Here is a 19181-nt window from a genome sequence, read left to right on the forward strand (position 1 = left end):
TCCAAAATGAGACAACAGCTCTATACTGGTCTGAATCTGAATCTTCCTTGTTCTCTTGTCAGCTACACCTTTACTGTTATTGGTGGAGGTGCCTTTTCGCAGAGCAACATCAGATACTTCACTCCGGATGAGATCATAAAATACAACACTATCAGGTGACTTTTCAGCAGGCTGCTGCCTAGACCCAGTCTGAACTCACAAATGAACCGGTAACCAATGCTGCTTGCCCAAAACGGTGTTATATGTGCAGCTGCTGCGCATAAACACACACATCCTGAACTGTGCACACCGACGTGTTCTGCCCTGGCTGCAGCTTCAGAATAACCTTCTACGGCAGCCCGCTGTAGAGCGGGTGGCAGTCAGGAGTGGAGGGTCTGCTACAAAAAAGGGGGGCAGGGGCCCATGGACTCCTGCTGTGGACCTTTGCAAAGCCCAACTGTCTCCATCTGTGTTTGGCTTCCCTAGTAATTCGTCAGCCTTGATATGGGGGAGATCCGACGTGGAACTTAATGAAACCAATGAAGAAGGATTCCCGATCCTCTCTGAAAGCAACTCTGGAATTGTGTAAGTTCTGTTGGTAAAAGATCTGCTTGTCTGTTTGGGTTTGCAGATCCGTTTCTTCAAACGCTCACCTCCAGTGAAAGAGGCTTGGAGGTAGTTTGGGGTAGGCCAAAAACCAAGTAGGAAACAATAGCAATAAAGAGTTAGACTTATACACCGCTTCACATCCCCTCTCTAAGTGTGTCACAGTCAGTCTCTTGGCCCCCCCTCCAAAAATCTGGGTCCTCATTTGACCCACCTCGGAAGGATGGAAGACTGAGTCAAGCTTGAATAACAATACCCTTGAATAAAATAAATGAAATAAATTCTCTGTTTTCCTTTAGGTGGATTTGTCAGAAAGATTCTCCGTGTTACGATATCATCCCCGAAAGTATGACCACTCCCCATTATTACTTTGTGATAAAAGTATCCAACAGGTACTGGTGATTTCGATGTTGAAACTGATCACTTCAGTTGACAGACGGATGCTTTGCTCCGGTGGCCCACTTCTCTCTGTCCTTGTGTGCTTCTACAGGGGGGTCGACGAAAGCACCTACTGCGACTATGCCTTGGAGTTCATCGTCCACATCCACGGCCTGCGCCTCAGCCCCACCCGTGCCCTCTACATAATGAAGGTAAGAGAGCTGGGCTTTGGGTAGGTGTCAGGCTCCCAAGTAATGGACCCATAGTAAGCAAAACTCAGGTGTGAGAATGTCCTTGGTTTCCAAGAGAAAGTATTGGCTACAAAGTCCCAACTATCTCATATCCCCCCTCCTTATCCCTCAGCTCCAGTGTGGCAACACGGAAGTTCCAAGATGGCTTCGGTCAGGTCAGCTTCAGGGTTGACCCTAGATTCAGGGGTAATGTGACGGGCAACACTCTTGGGAGGCCTATTCCACATGTAAAGGGAAGGAGAAGAGCCAGTGGACCTGGCAAGCAGGCTCTTGACAAGTGTCATGTGTCCTCAGCCCCAGACACACCCTGGTTGTTCCCCTCTGGGATTGGGAGGCTAAGTGCTTCGTCGTCCTACCAAAAAGACTGTGGTTTAGTGACAGGAGGATCTGCTGTCCTACCTACCAGCAGTCATGGATTCAGTCCTGGCTTTTCCAGGGCAACGTCACCCTCTGAAATCCAACTTGGGGAGGGGGGGGCATTCCCAGGTAGAGCTGGGAGGCGGAGTTAAGCTCTGAATCTGTATAGAATCATTAGATTGCCACTTCCAGCTCCTCTTGAATTCCAGAGAGCCTCACTTGGCTCCAATTTAGTATTCATGTTTAGTTGTCTAGATTCTTGCATGAGGGTTGAGCATGAAATCTTTGAACTACAACTTAATGAATGAATGATGGGGATCCTTCATGTCCGATATGCCATAAACCAAACAGGTCAACCTCCCCCATGTTGTATCTTTCAAGTTATATTATTTTTACTTGCTTCCTAGTGCGATTGGATAGCTTATTAGTAAACCTGACTATCACTGTGTTGTATCTTTTATTCCCAATGAATGTATTTTATTCTTCTTATGTACACTGGGAGCATATACACCAAAGACAAATTTCTTGTGTGTCCAATCACTCTTGGCAAAATTGTATAAACCCTTAAAAATCATGAATATTGACATGAAAATTAGTTTAATAGGGAGGAAGGAAGAAAGGTGCACATGAAGAGGAGGTGGGATCTTACCTTGGTCTGGTGTTCCTCAATCTTAATGACCTGAAGACGTGCAGATGTCAACTCCCAGAATTCCCATGCAGGCATTTCTGACTGGGGGATTCTGGGAATTGAAGTCCACACATCTTCAAGTGGCCAACTTTGGGAAACATTGTTTTAGGCCATTAATTGTCTTCAGAATGACACACTCCTGTTGAGGCCTTTGGCCGAGCTAGGTTTTCAGGCCCTTTCGGAAGACCAAAAGGGCCTCTCTGGATCTTACCCGGGGGGGGGGGGGGGAGATATCCCCCACAAATTATTCTCCCCCCCCCAACTAAAATGAATGCTAAGAAAATGTCAACAGGGGTGGGGCCCCTGCTCAGCTGAGGAATTCACAGTCTATACTTTTTTTCTCCCCTCTTTCTTTCTCTCAGGTTTCAATGGCTACGGTCATCGGACTGGTCATCATGTATATCTTCGTTGACACAGTGGGCCCTTGGGTTAAACAATTCTTCAGCAACACAATAAAGAAAATGGAGAACGCTATGGCATTTCGGGCTGGTGAGTTTCCAACCAATGGCCTCTTGGACAGCTTCACCCCAACCTACACAAAAGTGACCTTGAGCTCTGCAAGTGACCTTAAAGAAGGGGGGACATTTATCGCCAGAGTCACCTCTGTATCCTTGGATCCGTTGGCATCTTGCTCAGGGACTCCTAATGACCCTGCATCTTTCATGCCCGGGGACAATGGTTCCCAACCTTTTTCTTTTGGCCATGCCACACCTAAGCATCTCTGAAATCCTGATGCCCCCTTCGTGACATACAATTCTTACTATTCAAAAAGTGAACTCCTACTCTCTCACTGGAAGGCCATTAACTTGGTTTAAACAAGGTACCAATTGCGCCCATTCAAAATCAAATTGCCCTCCTGTGGGGCATGGGCCCCACGTTGGGAACCAGTGCCCTAAACTGTTTCATAGTATTTTATCTGTTAATTCAATATGATGATCATTCTTTGCATGAATAGTCTTCTTTTCTCATTTTTTAATCTGACTCTTTTACATGTTCTAATTCCGCACCACCGTTCTGGGACCAGGTGGCTTTCTAAAATTCTAAGTAACAGGTGACTTGGAGTTGGCCCCGTCCGGCAACTTCTTAACTCTCGTGTCCTTTCCTGTGTCTTTTTCTTAACAGCATCCAGCCTCACCTTCTCGTCTTCCTTCAGCAGTCAAGGGTCCCTTCAGCACCTGCCTTCTGACATCAGTGCCGGGGAGCCCAGCGCAAGCGTCTCCACTCCCACTCACACTCCCACTCACTCCCACTCCAGAAGACACTCGACACCCCACCCTGGGGCACAGTAGAGCTGCCGTGGGTTGCCAGATTCATCGGACAGTGGGGTTTTCTGGTGCGCCCCGGGTCTGTCATCTTTTGTCAGTGGTAATTATTCGAGAAAGATCGGCTCCTTTTTCATTGTTTCTCAAAGTGGCAATGGCGAGGCGATTTTAAGCACCAGCTGATTCTCCACCCGTTTTCTAAAAACTGTACTTCTTTAACCCCTGATTCTCTCTCAGCTCCTGCAGTTCCATGGGTCAATGCTGGGGACTGTTACAGGGTTAAATTAAACAAGGGGCAACAATTTAAAAAATGTGGGCGATACGAGAGAATACGAATCCTTGCAGGCAAGGGGTGGCAAGGTTCTAATTCTTCTGTTCATAGTTTCTGGTTTGGTTTTATTTTAATAAATATTTGGGTCCTTGCAAGTTATTTGTTGTCACCTGGATTCTTTCTTCATAATTTGGGGACTCCTGGTCATTCCAGAAACCCACCTGCTTCAGAAAGGGCTCCAGACTAGGTTCACTTTCTTTGTGGGCCTTCTCTGCTGTCTTCCCAGACTGGGAGACTGCATGGCTGGAAAATGAGCATGGGTTGCGCAATGGTCCAGGAATGGGTTGCTCCACTCTGATCTGCCCAGTTATGGGGTTTTTGGGCCACTCCTCCATGCTTCTCTGCACATGCCCCAGTTTTTGATGAAGCGATGGCTGAAAAGGAGACTTTGCATAGCTCCAGGTCCCACAAGTGTTCAGTAGGGCGGGGCTGGACTATTGCGCAACATGCCGAGAAAAGACATTCAGGTAAACCAACACCCATTGTCCAGTAATGTTGCAAAATAGTCCAGGAATGGCATGTACCAAGGCCAGGTATCCCTAAGGGTGGGTCCCCATCGGGACTGGAGCACCCAAGGCTCAGTGGGCCTGACTTAAGGCTCTCATCCCAAAGGAAGCCTCCGCCCAGGTGAATACATCCAACTGGCAATGTTTCATGAAAGGGGAGGGGGTGGTCCAAGTGGTCGCCCTGCAGACATGCTACAGTAGAGGCCTGTGTGGCCCATGCAGCGGTGGTAGCGGCACTCCTAGTGGAGTGGGCAGTGATGCATCTGGGAACCGGCAGACATTGTGCCTGATACGCTTTAGCAATGCACGCTCTGATCCAACAGCCAATGGTTGAGGACGACACTTGAGCGCCCATTGAAGCAGATTGGAAGGAGACAAAGAGGGCCTCCTACCTCCTGGTGGGCACTGTCCGCTTGATATCAAATTTTTCAGAACTTCACACGTCCAGTTTATGCCATCTTCACTCCAAGGTCTGAGATGGCCGAGAGCAGAAGTTTGGCATGTCCAACTCCTGGCCCTGGTAGAAATAGGAGTTGATCTTGGGAATGAAGGAGGGATCGAGTCTTAAGGTTACATTTCCTTGATGGAAAATGCAGAGGTCAGCTCTGACGGATAAGGCGCCCAATTTGGAGAGACACTGGATGTTACAGGGACCAGGAACGCCACCTTGAGCAACATATATCTGAAGCTAGTAGTTCGCAGGAGCTTAAAAGGGGGCTCTATCGAGGCGGGAAGTACATTGGGAAGATCCCAGGTAGAGTACCTGTGGATCGATGGAGGGTGCAGGTTGTTGGCTCCTCTAAGGCAGCGTTTCCCAACCGGTGTGCCGCGGCACAGTAGTGTGCCGCGAGACACGGTCAGGTGTGCCGCAGGAAGCTCCAGGTGGGCGGGGCACTGCCAGTGCCGGACCGCCAGTGCCTCCGACCTGGAGCTTCCACTCGCAGCCCGATGCAGCTGTTTCCGGCTGGGCCCCAAAGAAGGAAGGCGGGAAAAAGGAGGCAGGGGCGGGGAGGTCCGGCAGTAGGAGTAAAGGGAGCCACGGCCGCCCCTGCCTCCCCACGGTGCCTCTGGCCAAACGTGCCCCTGGCTTCTCTGCCCTGCCCCATTGCCCGCCCGATCCGCCCACTCTCCTCCTCCTCCGCCGGCGCCTCCTGTCTTGGGGCGTGATCCGCCCCCTCTCCTTCGCTGCCGGAGAGAGAATGGAAGGCGCCGTTGTCTTCGCTTCCGCCCGCCGGCTCCCCTCGCCCTCCCAGACGTCCCCAGCGCCCGGCCACGCGCCGCCTCCCGTTAGCCCAGCCGATCTTTCCCTGCTGCCGTTTTCTCTTCATGGCGCAAAGCCACACAGTCCCGGACTCCCGGATCGCTCGCTTCTTCGGTCAGCAAAGCCATCTGCCCAGGAAAGCGCCGCGCCGCGCTTGCTGGCCGGAAAAGCGAGCGATCCGGGAGTCTGGGACTGTGTGGCTTTGCGCCATGAAGAGAAAACGGCAGCAGGGAAAGGTCAGCCGGGCTAACGGGAGGCGGCGCGTGGCCGGGCGCTGGGAACGTCTGGGAGGGCGAGGAGGCTGATGGCTGCTGTTGCCTCTTAGCTGCAGAGCCGGCGGGCGGAGGCGAAGACAACGGCGCCCTCCATTCTCTCTCCAGCTCTCTCTCTCTCTTTCTTTTTCTCTCTGTTGCCGGCATGGTGAACGAGAGAGAAAGAGAGAGAGAGAAAAAGGAGGGGAGAGAGAATGAGAGAGAAAGAAAGCAAGAGAAAGAGAGGGAAAGAAAGCAAGAGAGAGAAAGAGAGGGGGGAAGGAGGGAGAGGGAAAGACATGGAGGGAGAGAAGGAGGGAGAGAGAAAGAGCAAAAAAGAGGAAGAAAGAAAGAGGGATGGAGAGAGAGAAAGAAGGGAAGGAAGAGAGAGAAAGAGGGAGGGAGAAATAGAGTGAAATGGAGGAAGAGATTTTTTTTTGTCCAAACTTTTCTTTAGCCCCGCCCCCCGCTCCCCCTTCAGTGTTCCCCAGAATTTTGAAAATATTAATAATGTGCCGCGGCTCAAAAAAGGTTGGGAAACACTGCTCTAAGGAATACACAAACATCAGGATGATTTGACAGAGGGATGTTCTCCCTCCCCCCAGCATGGTAGGCAATGCTGCAACCTCCTGTCGCAAGTTGCCATGAGCCAGGCCTATGTCCAGGCCATCCTGGAGGAAATCTAGAACCTGTGAAACAGAAGCTGAGACATGGTCAACGAAAGCGGTCTGCACTATTTGACAAAGATTGTCCAGGTGGAATTGTATATCCTGATGGTGGATCGTTTCCTGGCTGCCCGCATGGTCTGAATGACTTTTGCAAAATAATTCCTTCTCCTCAAGCGGACCCCTTCAAATGCCAGGCGGCTAGTTGGAGCCACTGAGGCTCCGGATGTTCCAGGATCCCCTGGCTGAAGGATATCCACTGAGAAGGAATCCTCTAGAGTGGAGAGGCAGAGAGGTTGGCGAGATCTGCAACTCATGGTCTGGGTGGCCAGTGAGCAGCCATCAGGATTATCTCTGATCCCGCTGCAATGATTTTTGAATCACTCCTTGAATTAGAGGGAGAGGAGGGAAGATGTACATGAGGCCAGTAGGCCAGATACCCCTGGGAGCATGGTTGCACTCTGCCCCTGGGAGGGGAAACCTCGAGAAGAAGCTATATAGTTGGGTGTTTAGGTGCCTGGCGAATAGATCCACCTGGGGAGTCCTGAATCGATGACAAATGCATCTGCTGTGGCCTAGAGCAGTGTTTCCCAACCTTGGCCACTTGAAGATATCTGGACTTCAACTCCCAGAATTCCCCAGCCAGCGAAAGAGGTCAAGACAATACAAAACGGGGTTTTTGGACTCCCTGACTTTGAACTCTACTACCAAGCAGCAATAATAACCTGGCTTAAAAAGTGGATTATGATAAAAAATAAAAGACTTCTGTTGCTAGAGGGACATGATTTACATGTGGGCTGGCATGCATTTCTTATAGATGAAAAAGCTAAAACTCATACATATTTTAATAGACACAAAGTTAGAAATGTAATTCATGAAATATGGACAAAATTTAAAAAACATCACTGCCCTGAAGTCCCAGGATGGTTTTCAAGTATGGAGGCTATGATGCATCCCAATATTTATTTATTTATTGGATTTGTATGCCGCCCCTCTCCAGAGATGGTAGATACTAAAAAAAATGGTTACATACTATGAAATATTAGACGAAAGAGGAGAACTTAAAACAACCACACAATTAGATAATGAAGGAATAAAGACTGACTGGTAGCCATTTATGCAAATAAAGACAAGATTTGAGGAAGGCGAAAGGAAAATAGGAATACAAAAATAGATTTAGATCAGATAATATTAGGACAAGATAAAAAAAATGATATCTAGAATATACATTTTTTTTTGTTAAAATATATTGTAAAAGGGAACATCTATAGCTGGCATAAAAATCTGGGATATAACATAAACTTAAACTTGGGGTCTAACATGGCACAAAGTTTACAAACTGACCAAATCTGTAGCATACAAAGAAAATTTATATAGAATGTATTATAGGTAGCACCTTCCACCAGCACGACTGGCACAAATGTATCCCACACTTAAACCAAATTGTTGGCGATGTAATGAAAAAGCAGGGACCTGCTTCCATATTATTATTATTATTATTATTATTATTATTATTATTATTATTATTTTATTTATTTATTTATTTATTGGATTCATATGCCGTCCCTCTCCGTGGACTTGGGGCGGCTAACAACAGTGACAAAAACAGAATGTAAAAATCCAATACTAAAACAGCTAAAAACCCTTGTTATAAAACCAATCATACATACAAACCTACCATGCATAAATTGTAGAAGCCTAGGGGGAAAGATTATCTTAGTTCCCCCATGCCTGACGGCAGAGGTGGGTTTTGAGGAGCTTACGAAAGGCAAGGAGGGTGGGGGCTATTCTAATCTCTGGGGGGAGTTGGTTCCAGAGGGTTGGGGCCGCCACAGAGAAGGCTCTTCCCCTGGGCCCCGCCAACCGACATTGTTTAGTTGACGGGACCCGGAGAAGGCTCACTCTGTGGGACCTAACTGGTCGCTGGGATTCGTGCGGCAGAAGGCCCACATATCAAGAAATTTTGGAATAAAATACAAAATTGGTTAAAGGAATTGACAAAACTGGAAATTAGTAAACAACCAGAAGTATTTTTGTTTGGCATCATTGATCAAAAGATGGAAAAAAACCAGTATTATATAAAATTGCACATATTATTGATTGATTGATTTATTCATTAGATTTGTATCCACAGACTCGGGGCAGCCAGAATCACAATGGCACAATATTGCAAACAAAGAGAATTACCAGATGATTATATATTAATAAAGAAAATTATGGATTGTGCAGAAGCAGATATGTTGACATTTAAATAAGAAGAGTATTATAAAATTTGGAACACTTTTTATGAGAAACAAGAAAAGAACAAAACTGATATATAGTTATAAATTAAATATAAAATAAAAAGAATGAAGTTACTTAACCAATAACATTTCAAAGATAAATTATGAACAATTTGATTTGTATTAATTGAGATATTGTAATATTGGTTGATCTAAGACGGTTGAAAGCAAAACAAATTAAATTAAATAACCGGAATTATTATTTTTTTAAATGTCATCGACATCGCGCTTAACGGCCGCGGCCGTCAATCAAGCGTCTCTCTGGGCAGCCGGCTCGCGCTTCCCTCCGATTGGCTGATTTCTTCGGCGCGAGAGGAGTTAGGCGCACGCGCCGAGTGTTATTGGAACAGCTGGCGCCGGTTGAGCGGAGAGTGCTTTGAGGGGAGCAGATTAAACGGCGTTTCGGTGCCGGTGTTGAGGGAGGCGGGGAAGACGGTACACACACGAACACACACACCGTTCCCTAAAGCAGAAGGCGCGGCAGTGGAGGTGATTTTGGGCGTAATATAGCGTTGAATGAGCGACAACTCTTTACTTCAGTGGGCGAAGCCGTTGACGGTTGGTGACGTCACTGGCCGCTGGTGACATCACCGCGCAAACTCTTTTGTCTCTGAGCTGTACCAGCTTGGCCGGCCGCTGGATGGCAGCAGAGAAACCTTCCCCTTCTTCCGCCCTCTAGTGGTTCTGCAGCCCGAATAGGGAAATGCCACCATGGCGGTACAGTATTAAGTACACATAGTCCTCGACTTATGACCACAAAATACTCCAGGTTTCTGTTGCTAAAAGTCATTTTTGCCCCATTTTACGACGTTACCTGCCTTGGTTGTTAAAATCACTGCGGTTGATAAGCTAATAGCTTGGTAGTTAAATGAATCTCTCTTCCCCATTGACTCCGCTTCTCAGAGGATCACAAAAGGGGATCACACAGCAAGGGTCCTAAGTGTGAACCAATCACACAGCATTGAGTGCTTTCATTCAAGCATCAAATGCCATCAGGTGTTAAGTGAATCACTGCAGCTTGTAAGCTACTGACCAGTTGTTAAGTGGATTCTCTGTTGATTTTGCTTGTAAGAAGTTTGTGAAAAGGGATCGTGTGTTCCCAGTTCACTGCAAGCGTCATAAATACAAGCCAGTTGCTGAGCCCATGAATTTTGATCCCGTGACCATGGGGGATGTTGCAGTAGTTGCAAGTGTGACGACAAATGGTCAGGGGTCAATTTTTTTCACTGCCATGGCAACTTTGAAGGGCCACAGATTGAACTGTCGTAAGTTGAGGACTACCTCTATGGTCTTCAGTATAAACTTTCTCCAAGCAGTTTGTAGGCGAAAGAAAACAAAATGGAAACAGAGCAGTAACTCCTGCATTTGAACCTGAATGGCAACTGTATAGAGCAGCAGCTGTTGTAGATTTATTTATTTATTGGATTTGTATCTGGGGCGGCTAACAACAGTAACAAAAAACAGTATGTAAATCCAATACTAAAACAACTAAAAACCCTTATTGTAAAACCAAACATTCATACATGGAAACATACCAGATGTTAATTTAATTTAATTTATTTGACTTCTATGCCGCCCAATTCCAATGGGAGTCAGGAAGGATTACAACAATAAATAGTACGTACAAAAAACAAGTCAAATAATTAGTAATAGAACAGCAAAACCCATAATAACTCGAATTAACTATCCAATTAAATTCATGTACATACAGAAACAGTTGCAAATCAGATCTGATGTTACATTCACACCCTGGTCTGCCAACAAAGCCAGGTCTTCACAGCCTTTCAGAATGATAGTAGAGTGGGAACATAAGAGCCCAGGTGGCGTTGCAGGTAGAGTGCTGTACTGCAGGCCACTGAAGCTGACTAGATCTATAGGTCAGCGGTTCAAACCATCACGGGCTCAAGGTTGACTCAGCCTTCCATCCTTCCGAGATGGGTCAAATGAGGACCCGGATTGTGGGGGCAATAGGCTGATTCTCTGTTAAAAAGTGCTATTGCTGACATGTTGTAAGCTGCCCTGAGTCTAAGGAGAAGGGCGGCATAAAAATCGAATAAATAAATAAAACAGTACAGACATGCGGAGTAGGGCGATAGTTGATTTCATAACGTCAGGGCAGCCACAGAGAAGGCTCTCCCACGCAGGCCTGTCAACTTAAATTGTTTAGTCGATGGGACCTGGAAGAGGTCAGCTCCCTGTGATCTGATTGGTCTCTGGGAGGTATACGGCAGGAGGCGCTCTCTTAAATAGACTGGTCCTAAGCCATGTAGGACCAGTAAGCCAGTAAGTCAGATCGTGCAGAATGCAGCTGCGAGAGCAATTACTGTATAGGCTTCTCTAAGTATGCCCATATCACTCTAACACTCCGCAGTCTACATTGGTTGCCGATCAGTTTCCGGTCACAATTCACAGTGTTGGTTATGACCTATAAAGCCCTTCATGGCACCGGACCAGAATACCTTCGGGACCGCCTTCTGCCGCACGAATCCCAGCGACCGGTTTGGTCCCACAGAGTTGGCCTTCTCCGGGTCCCGTCGACTAAACAATGTCGTCTGGCTGGACCCAGGGGAAGAGCCTTCTCTGTGGTGGCTCCGGCCCTCTGGAACCAGCTCCCCCCTGAGATTAGGATTGCCCCCACCCTCCTTGCCTTTCGCAAACTCCTTAAAACCCCCTCTGCCGTCAGGCATGGGGGAACTGAAACATCTCCCCCTTGCCCATGCTGTTTTGGTGTTAGATTGATTGTGTGTTTGTTTTTTAATATTTGGGGGTTGTTGTTTTTTTTTTAATGAATTTTTTAGCTTAAAATTGTAATTGGATTGGTGGGTTTTGGATTTGTTATTATGTATTGTTTTTACCTTGTTGTGAGCCGCCCCGAGTTTGCGGAGAGGGGCGGCATATAAATCCAATAAATCTAATCTAATCTAATCTTTTATGGTAATGACCAGATGCTACTCCAGATGCTGGAAGCATGAATTGAAATACACACATTAGACTGCTAAAACGATGAAAGTTGCCCCTCCCCAATTTCATCCAGGAGTCCCTTAGGAGGCCGATTCAGAACAAGAGTGCCCATTGGAAGTTACATCTTTGCTCTGGGATTGTAAAAAAGACAGAGCAGAGAGGGTTGAGACAAGACAGAATAACAGGGGTGGAAGGGACCTTGGAGGTCTTCTAGTCCAGCCCTCTGCTCAAGCAGGGGATTCGACCGTTCTGGACAAATGGCTGCCCAGTCTCTTTTTAGAAACCTATTATGGCTGCCAGGAACCTCCAGGTTGTAGGCTCCAGAAAGAAAATTCAGAAAGCTCCCATGGATTATATTGTCAGTGTTACTTAAGAATTGTATATATTTAATAAATTTATTTTCAAAGTAAGAATTAGGGTTCATGGAAGGTTTAGAACATATACGGAGGGTATATATCCATACCGTATGTTTTTCTTTTTATGATCCTGTAACTCCTCTTAACAGGGTGGAGATGAAGTGACTGAATGGAGCTGAGCGTTTATTGGCCGGATACCCTGTTTAATGTAACATTTTGAAAAGGGATGATGGAAATGAAAGTTGCAACACTTGCTCACTTTCTCCTAGGATGGTTTCAGAGCACATAAGGGAGGCTTCAGCTGGGTCCGTTGCGCAGGATTGTCTGGGACGCGAGACCTTGTGGGAGGGGGCTTCGTGGTACCCGAAACAGCATCCCGATTCAGTCCCAGTTTGGTTCCATACAGCATCGACCGTGTGAACTCTCAACCTTCCTCTTTCCACTATGCATTCAGGATGGGCCGGGATTAGTATTTCTCTGTGTGTGTGTGTGATGTATACGTATGTGTAGGTAAATATATGTTTATATAGCATGCGTCTGTGTGTTGTGTATATGTATTCTTTTGAGAGAAGGCAGCAATTTCATTTTTAATGTATGCCAGTCACCACAGTAAAAAAAATGACAGAAATATTATCTTGTCCCCCCTCCCCCCCTCTCCTCTGTCATTGTCCTTCACCTTTGCTTCCCTCCTCTCCTTGTCTCCTCCCCTCTCTTCTCCTTCTCTCCTCTCCGGCCCTCCTTCCCTCTCCTCGTTCTTTCCTTCTTTCATCCCCTCCCCTCTTCTCTTTTCTCCTCCCCTCATCTTTCTTCTTCTCCCCTCCCCTTTCTCTCCTCCTCCTCCCGTCCCGTCCCCTCCCCTTCTGTCATTGTCCTTCCTTCCTCCCCTCTCTCTTCTTCTCTCCTTCCCTCCTCACCTCTTCCTCTTCCCTCCTCCCCTCCCTTCTCCTCCTCTGCTCTGCTCTCCTCTCTCTTCTTCTCTCCTCCCGTCCTTCTCTCTTTTCCTCCTCTCTTCCCCTTTCCTCCTTCTCGCTTCCCACCTATCTCTTCTCCCCTCCCCTCCTCTCTCCTCCCCTTTCTCTCCTTCTCTCTTGCCTTTCCCTCCTATCTCTTCTCCTTTCCTCCCCTTTCCTCCTACTCTTTTACCCTCCCCTCCTCTTCTTCCCTCCCCATCTCATCTATCTTTTGCAGGGGAAGAGAGTAGGAAGAGGGAAGTAGGAAGTAGGAAGAGGGGAAGAACCCATTATGTGGAAGTTTTTGCTGTCCAACCTGCTTTGTTTACTCCTCCAATTGAATCTTTGCCCCTCGTTGAGACAATGCCAATGGTCGATTGCACTCCATGACTCCAATGATCTCAAAGTACGATCTTCAAGCAACATGAACCAGCAAGAACGTCCTAGTGTGACCGAGGCCTTCCAGAATCTCAAAGATTCACCAATAGATCTGAATGACAAAGATGCAGTGAGTACCTCTTACCTCTGAGTATCTGAAAGACAGGAGAGCAGAAAGAAAGCATTTTGTTCCTAGGTCCTGCAAGGGTCCTGAGTAAAGCACGGAAGACTCAAGGAAGACAAATCGATTTTTTATTACACCACATATGGGTAAACCTCAAATTATAAATGCAGTTGGGACTAGAATATCCATTCCTAAGCAAAAGCAAGGTGTTTGGAAAGTGACTTGCGTCTGATTGATTCTATCCTGTCAGTCTGTCTGTCTGTCTGTCTGTCTGTCTATCTATTCTTTCTTTCTTCTGTCTATCTTCTATATCTAATCTATCTACCTACCTACCTATCTCTACATCTAATCTTCTATCTACCTTTCATCTATCTATTTATATCTATCTGTCTATCCTCTCTATTCTATCTACCTTGTTAGTTGCAAAATCATGCTGACTCCTTCAGTGACTCCATCCAGCCACCTCATTCTCTGCCATCCCCTCTTTCTTTTGCCCTCAATCTTTCCCAGCATGAGGCTCTTCTCCAGTGAGTCTTTCCTTCTCACTAAGTGGCCAATGTATTTGGTTTTCTTCTGCAGGATCCGGCCTTCTAAAGACCACTCTAGGACTGACCGGGTTTGATTGCCTTGAATCCAAGGGATTCGCAGGAGTCTTCTCCAGCAGCCCAGTTCAAAGGCCTCAATTCTTTGGGGGCTCAGCCTTTCTTATGGTCCAACTTTTACAGACATACATTGCAACTGGCAAAACCTTAATCTTGAACTAAACACAGGGTGATGTCTCTGCTTTTTAGTATGCTTAGATTTGTCATAGCTTTCCTTCCCAGGAGCAAAAGTCTTTTTATTTCTTGGCTGCCGTCCCCATCTGCAGTGATCTTGGAGCCCAGGAAAATAAAAGCTGTAACTACCTCCATTTCTTCTCCATCTATTTGCCAGGATTGAAAGGTCCAGATGCCGTGATCTTAGTTTTCTTAATGTTGAATTTCAAGCCAACTTTTGCACTCCTCCACCTGTATCAAGAGGTTCTTTAGTTCCTCTTTACTTTCTGCCATTAAAGTGGTATCGTCTGCATATATGAGGTTCTTGATATTTCTCCCGGCAATGTTAATTCCAACTTTGGATTCTTCTAGCCCTGACCTTCTCATGATGCGCTCTGCATAAAAGTTAAATAGGCAGGGCAATAGTATACAGCCTTGCTGGGCTTCTTTCCTAATTTTGATCCAATCAGCGGTTCCGTGTCCAGTTCTCACTGTTGCTTCTTGACCCGTTTCTAGGTTTCTCAAGAGACAAATAAGATGGTCTGGCACTCTCATCTCTTTACCACAATTTGTTGCAACCCACATAATTTGTAGCAATCTACATAATCAAAGGCTTTAGCATAATCAATGAAGCTGAAGTAGATATTTTTAAGCCCAAATTTTATATAATCTATCTCTTCTATTTATTTTCTATATCTATATCTAATGTATCTATCTCTATCTCTTATATCAATATCTTCTATATCTACGTAACCTATATCTAACATCCATCCATCCATCCATCCATCCATTGATCTGTCTGTCTGTCTGTCTGTCTGTCATTATATCTTGTATCTATTTTCAGTATACCAAAACTACCTTCTATATCTAGCCATCCATCCATCCATTCCTCCATCCATCCATTCCTCCATCCATCCATTCCTCCATCCATCCATTCCTCCATCCATCCATCCATTCCTCCATCCATCCATCTATCTGGCTTTGAATTTAGCTAGTCCAGTAAGCATCAAAGTTTGGTGAATTATTCACTGGAAATGTAGTAGATAGCTCTCACTAGCCTTATGTGGGGGGAGAAGCATTGTGTGTAATGTCCTATAAAAAGAAACAATTTCTGAAATAATTTCTTCTTTTTTTTAAAGCGTTACTATGGATTTCCATACTTTGTGAAAATATCTCTGTCTTGCATCTATCGGGTAAGGATGAAATGTGCACATAATTGGTAAGGGTTCTTTGATCGAGAGAAGGAGAGGAATCAGGTTTGGAAGGGTCCTGCTTTAGTCAATCAGAATAGAGCTGGAAGGCACCTTGAAGGTCTTCTACACAGAGGTCACCAACCTTTTGGATATCAGGGACCACTAAATTCATAATTTTAAATCCTATGGACCACTAACATGTTTTTTTAAAAAAAGATAAATAGTATTTAGTGCAGAGGTCTTCGAACTTGGAAACTTTAAGACTTGTGGACTTCAATTCCCAGAATTTATTTATTGATTGATTGATTGATTGATTGATTGATTGGATTTGTATGCCGCCCCTCTCCGTGGACTCAGAGCCAGCATAGCTGTTCTGGAAGTTGAAGTCCACAAGTCTTAAAGTTGCCAAGTTTGGGAACCCCAAATTTAGTGCAATATAAAAATGCAAATAATTTTTCTGTGGACCACCAACATTTTTTTACCGACCACCAGTTGATGACCACTGTTGTAGACCAACCTGCTGCTCAAACAGGAATCCTATACATTTCGAAATGAGTGACTTCCTAAAAACCTCCAATGATGAAGCACCCACAATTTCGGGAGGCAAGGTGTTTCACCATTAATTGTTATTTGCTTTCGTTATTTATAAAGAAACGTGACCCACTTTGGTTGGGGGGAGGGCCAGGTCGGGTTATTATTATTATTGTTATTATTATTGTTGTTGTTGTTGTTGTTGTTGTTGTTATTATTATTAATTAGATTTGTATGCCGCCCCTCTCCATAGACTCGGGGCGGCTAGGGTTAGGGTTACATCTGGAAAGGCCTGCCAGTGTGGTACGGAGCCGGTACCACCAAATCCTCCAAGTTCCTTAGCTTGGAGTTATTATTTTTTCAATTAGCTTGATGCTTATCTCACCATGAGGGCTATTTTTGGATGCTTACAAGAATATATATGTGTGTGTGTGTGTGTGTGTGCCTGTGTGTGTGTATGTGTGTGTGTGTGTATACACACACACACACACATATATATGTGTGTATACATGTATTTCTGTTGGATCACCCTGGTATATTGAAGGAATACCACAGCTTCTTTTTGCCTCTAGGCCCAACCCAGGGCCATTTCAAGGCAGCTAATTTATTCATAGCCAACAAACTATGTTCTGTATATATCACATATTTTTGCTGAGGGAGACTAGGATAGCGCTATTTCGGCCTTGTTCTGGCCTCATCAGCTAGCCATACCCTTACTGGGATTTGATCCTGGGCCACTGCCTTACAAGACTATCTGACCTTCTCCTTGCAGACTGAATATCTGGCTGTTCGAATAGGCCACTACAGCGGACTGAGACCAATTGTGGAGGTCTTGTTTGAAGATTCTGTGCACCCCGTGCACAAAAAAATAGAACGTTTACGGATCGAAATGGTGTCTTCCCCATACCGGATGAACGGTGGGTTTGTGGCAAAGAGCGTTTTGGCACGATTGTAGAAGCCGGTGGTGCTGGAGAAGCTGCAAGGGTCTCTGCTCCTGCCCATATACCGGGTCTGGTAACATGGGGTAGATTTCTGCTCATCTTTTGGCAAGCATTCCGGGCTATGTGACTGGCTGCTCTCTGTCTCTCCAGATTCAGATTGTGATAGCGAGGAAGTTTGCAACATGTTCTGGTTCACGCCGATGCCCTTCACGAATGGCAGTGTTGTGAATCGCCTGACGGTGAAGAGTAAAGGCTTTGGACTCCCTATGCCCACCAAGAAGTAAGAAGAGGCTGGGGATAATGGTCTTTCCACCCTTCCCTCTGGCTGAATGCTGCCAACAAGGGAATTAATATTAGATACCTTTCATTTATTTATTTATTTTCCTGAATTTATTATTCTTTTACAAACAACTCAAGGTGGTGAAGCTATCCAACCTAGCTTCCTATTGTACCCACCATCACCACCACCATCCAGTGAGGGGATTGGACTGAGAGAAAGTGACTGGCCCATGGTCACCCAGCCGGCATTTAAAGCCAAAACAGGATTAGAACTCCCGGTCTTCTGTTGATTGCCCTTAAATCACCTAGTTCGCCTGGTGCGCCAGTTGCGGCCCTATTTGGACCGGGAGTCATTGCTCACAGTCACTCATGCCCTCATCACCTCGAGGCTCGACTACTGTAACGCTCTCTACATGGGGCTACCTTTGAAAAGTGTTCGGAAACTTCAGATCGTGCAGAATGCAGCTGCGAGAGCAATTATGGGCTTCTCCAAGTATGCCCATATCACTCCAACACTCCGCAGTCTGCATTGGCTGCCGATCAGTTTCCGGTCACAATTCAAAGTGTTGGTTATGACCTATAAAGCCCTTCATGGCACCGGACCAGAATATCTTCGGGACCGCCTCCTGCCGCACGAATCCCAGCGACCGGTTAGGTCCCACAGAGTTGGCCTTCTCCGGGTCCCGTCGACTAAACAATGTCGTCTGGCGGGACCCAGGGGAAGAGCCTTCTCTGTGGGGGCCCCGACCCTCTGGAACCAGCTCCCCCCTGAGATTAGGATTGTCCCCCACCCTCCCTGCCTTTCGTAAACTCCTTAAGACCCACCTTTGCCGTCAGGCATGGGGGAACTAAAACACCTCCCCCTTGCCCATGTTGTTTTGTTGATTGATTGACTGTGTGCCTGTTTTTTATATATACTGTTTTTTATGAGATTATTAATTTAAATTGGAACTGGATGGGTGGGCATTGGATTTGGTATTGTGTACTGTACTGTTTTTTATTATTGTTGTGAGCCGCCCCGAGTTTGCGGAGAGGGGCGGCATATAAATCCAATAAACCTAAACCTAGTTTTCATGCCTAAAGCGGATGTTAGAGTTCCAAATAACATCCAAGAAATAAATCAGAATCCAAACCTTGGCCTTCTTCCAAAGTTCCAATTTATTGACAGAGTCATGTTGGTTACTTTTCCTACAGTTCCCCACGCAGGTTAAGGTCCATCTCTCATCCCCACACCCATACATTCATCACGTGGACCAGTCCGGTTGTCTGCATGTCCACAGACCTCCTCCAGACTTCCGCTGGTGCTGAGCAAAGGATGACCTTGAATCTTCGAGAAGGAATTTGTTGTGGCTGGTATCTTTCCCCCCTCATGCAACCACCCCTCCCAATTCCCATGGAACTACTCTAATTGTGACAGGCCAAAGTCTCTAACTCAAGTGATGACTTCGGCTTGACTGCGGGATTAGAACTCTCATCTCCTAGACTAGAACTCTTTAGCTTTACTAGATAAATGGTCAAAGCAATGGAAACTGCAGTTTAATGTTTCCAAATGTAAAATAATGCACTTGGGGAAAAGGAATCCTCAATCTGAGTATTGTATTGGCAGTTCTGTGTTAGCAAATACTTCAGAAGAAAAGGATTTAGGGGTAGTGATTTCTGACAGTCTCAAAATGGGTGAACAGTGCAGTCAGGCGGTAGGGAAAGCAAGTAGGATGCTTGGCTGCATAGCTAGAGGTATAACAAGCAGGAAGAGGGTGATTATGATCCCGCTATATAGAATGCTGGTGAGACCACATTTGGAATACTGTGTTCAGTTCTGGAGACCTCACCTACAAAAAGATATTGACAAAATTGAACGGGTCCAAAGACGGGCTACAAGAATGGTGGAAGGTCTTA

At 46.0% G+C, this 19181-nt stretch overlaps 2 protein-coding genes across 4 annotated transcripts in view; both read left to right on the forward strand.

Moving 5' to 3' along the window:
- LOC139174211 (cation channel sperm-associated auxiliary subunit gamma-like) overlaps positions 1 to 3951 on the forward strand; it is a 38879-nt gene extending 34928 nt beyond the window's left edge. For both annotated transcript variants that reach the window (XM_070764432.1, XM_070764433.1), the window contains 6 exons: positions 63 to 155; positions 466 to 564; positions 885 to 977; positions 1076 to 1175; positions 2622 to 2748; positions 3382 to 3951. In XM_070764432.1, the coding sequence (XP_070620533.1) occupies positions 63 to 155; positions 466 to 564; positions 885 to 977; positions 1076 to 1175; positions 2622 to 2748; positions 3382 to 3548 (679 nt within the window). In that variant the 3' untranslated portion in view covers positions 3549 to 3951. The remainder of the gene's footprint in view (positions 1 to 62; positions 156 to 465; positions 565 to 884; positions 978 to 1075; positions 1176 to 2621; positions 2749 to 3381) is intronic.
- Positions 3952 to 9243: 5292 nt separating this feature from the next.
- Positions 9244 to 19181, forward strand: part of LOC139173909 (cation channel sperm-associated auxiliary subunit gamma-like) — a 40630-nt gene continuing 30692 nt past the window's right edge. Inside the window, exons 1-5 of one of the 2 annotated variants that reach the window (XM_070763809.1) lie at positions 9244 to 9306; positions 13323 to 13592; positions 15481 to 15534; positions 16838 to 16982; positions 17157 to 17286. In XM_070763809.1, the coding sequence (XP_070619910.1) occupies positions 13377 to 13592; positions 15481 to 15534; positions 16838 to 16982; positions 17157 to 17286 (545 nt within the window). In that variant the 5' untranslated portion in view covers positions 9244 to 9306; positions 13323 to 13376. Of the gene's footprint in view, positions 9307 to 13322; positions 13593 to 15480; positions 15535 to 16837; positions 16983 to 17156; positions 17287 to 19181 lie in introns of those variants that run through there. The other variant, XM_070763808.1, reaches the window with a different exon arrangement.

The sequence above is a fragment of the Erythrolamprus reginae genome, chromosome 11 (genome assembly GCF_031021105.1).
Source record: "Erythrolamprus reginae isolate rEryReg1 chromosome 11, rEryReg1.hap1, whole genome shotgun sequence".
Lineage (NCBI taxonomy): Eukaryota > Metazoa > Chordata > Lepidosauria > Squamata > Dipsadidae > Erythrolamprus > Erythrolamprus reginae.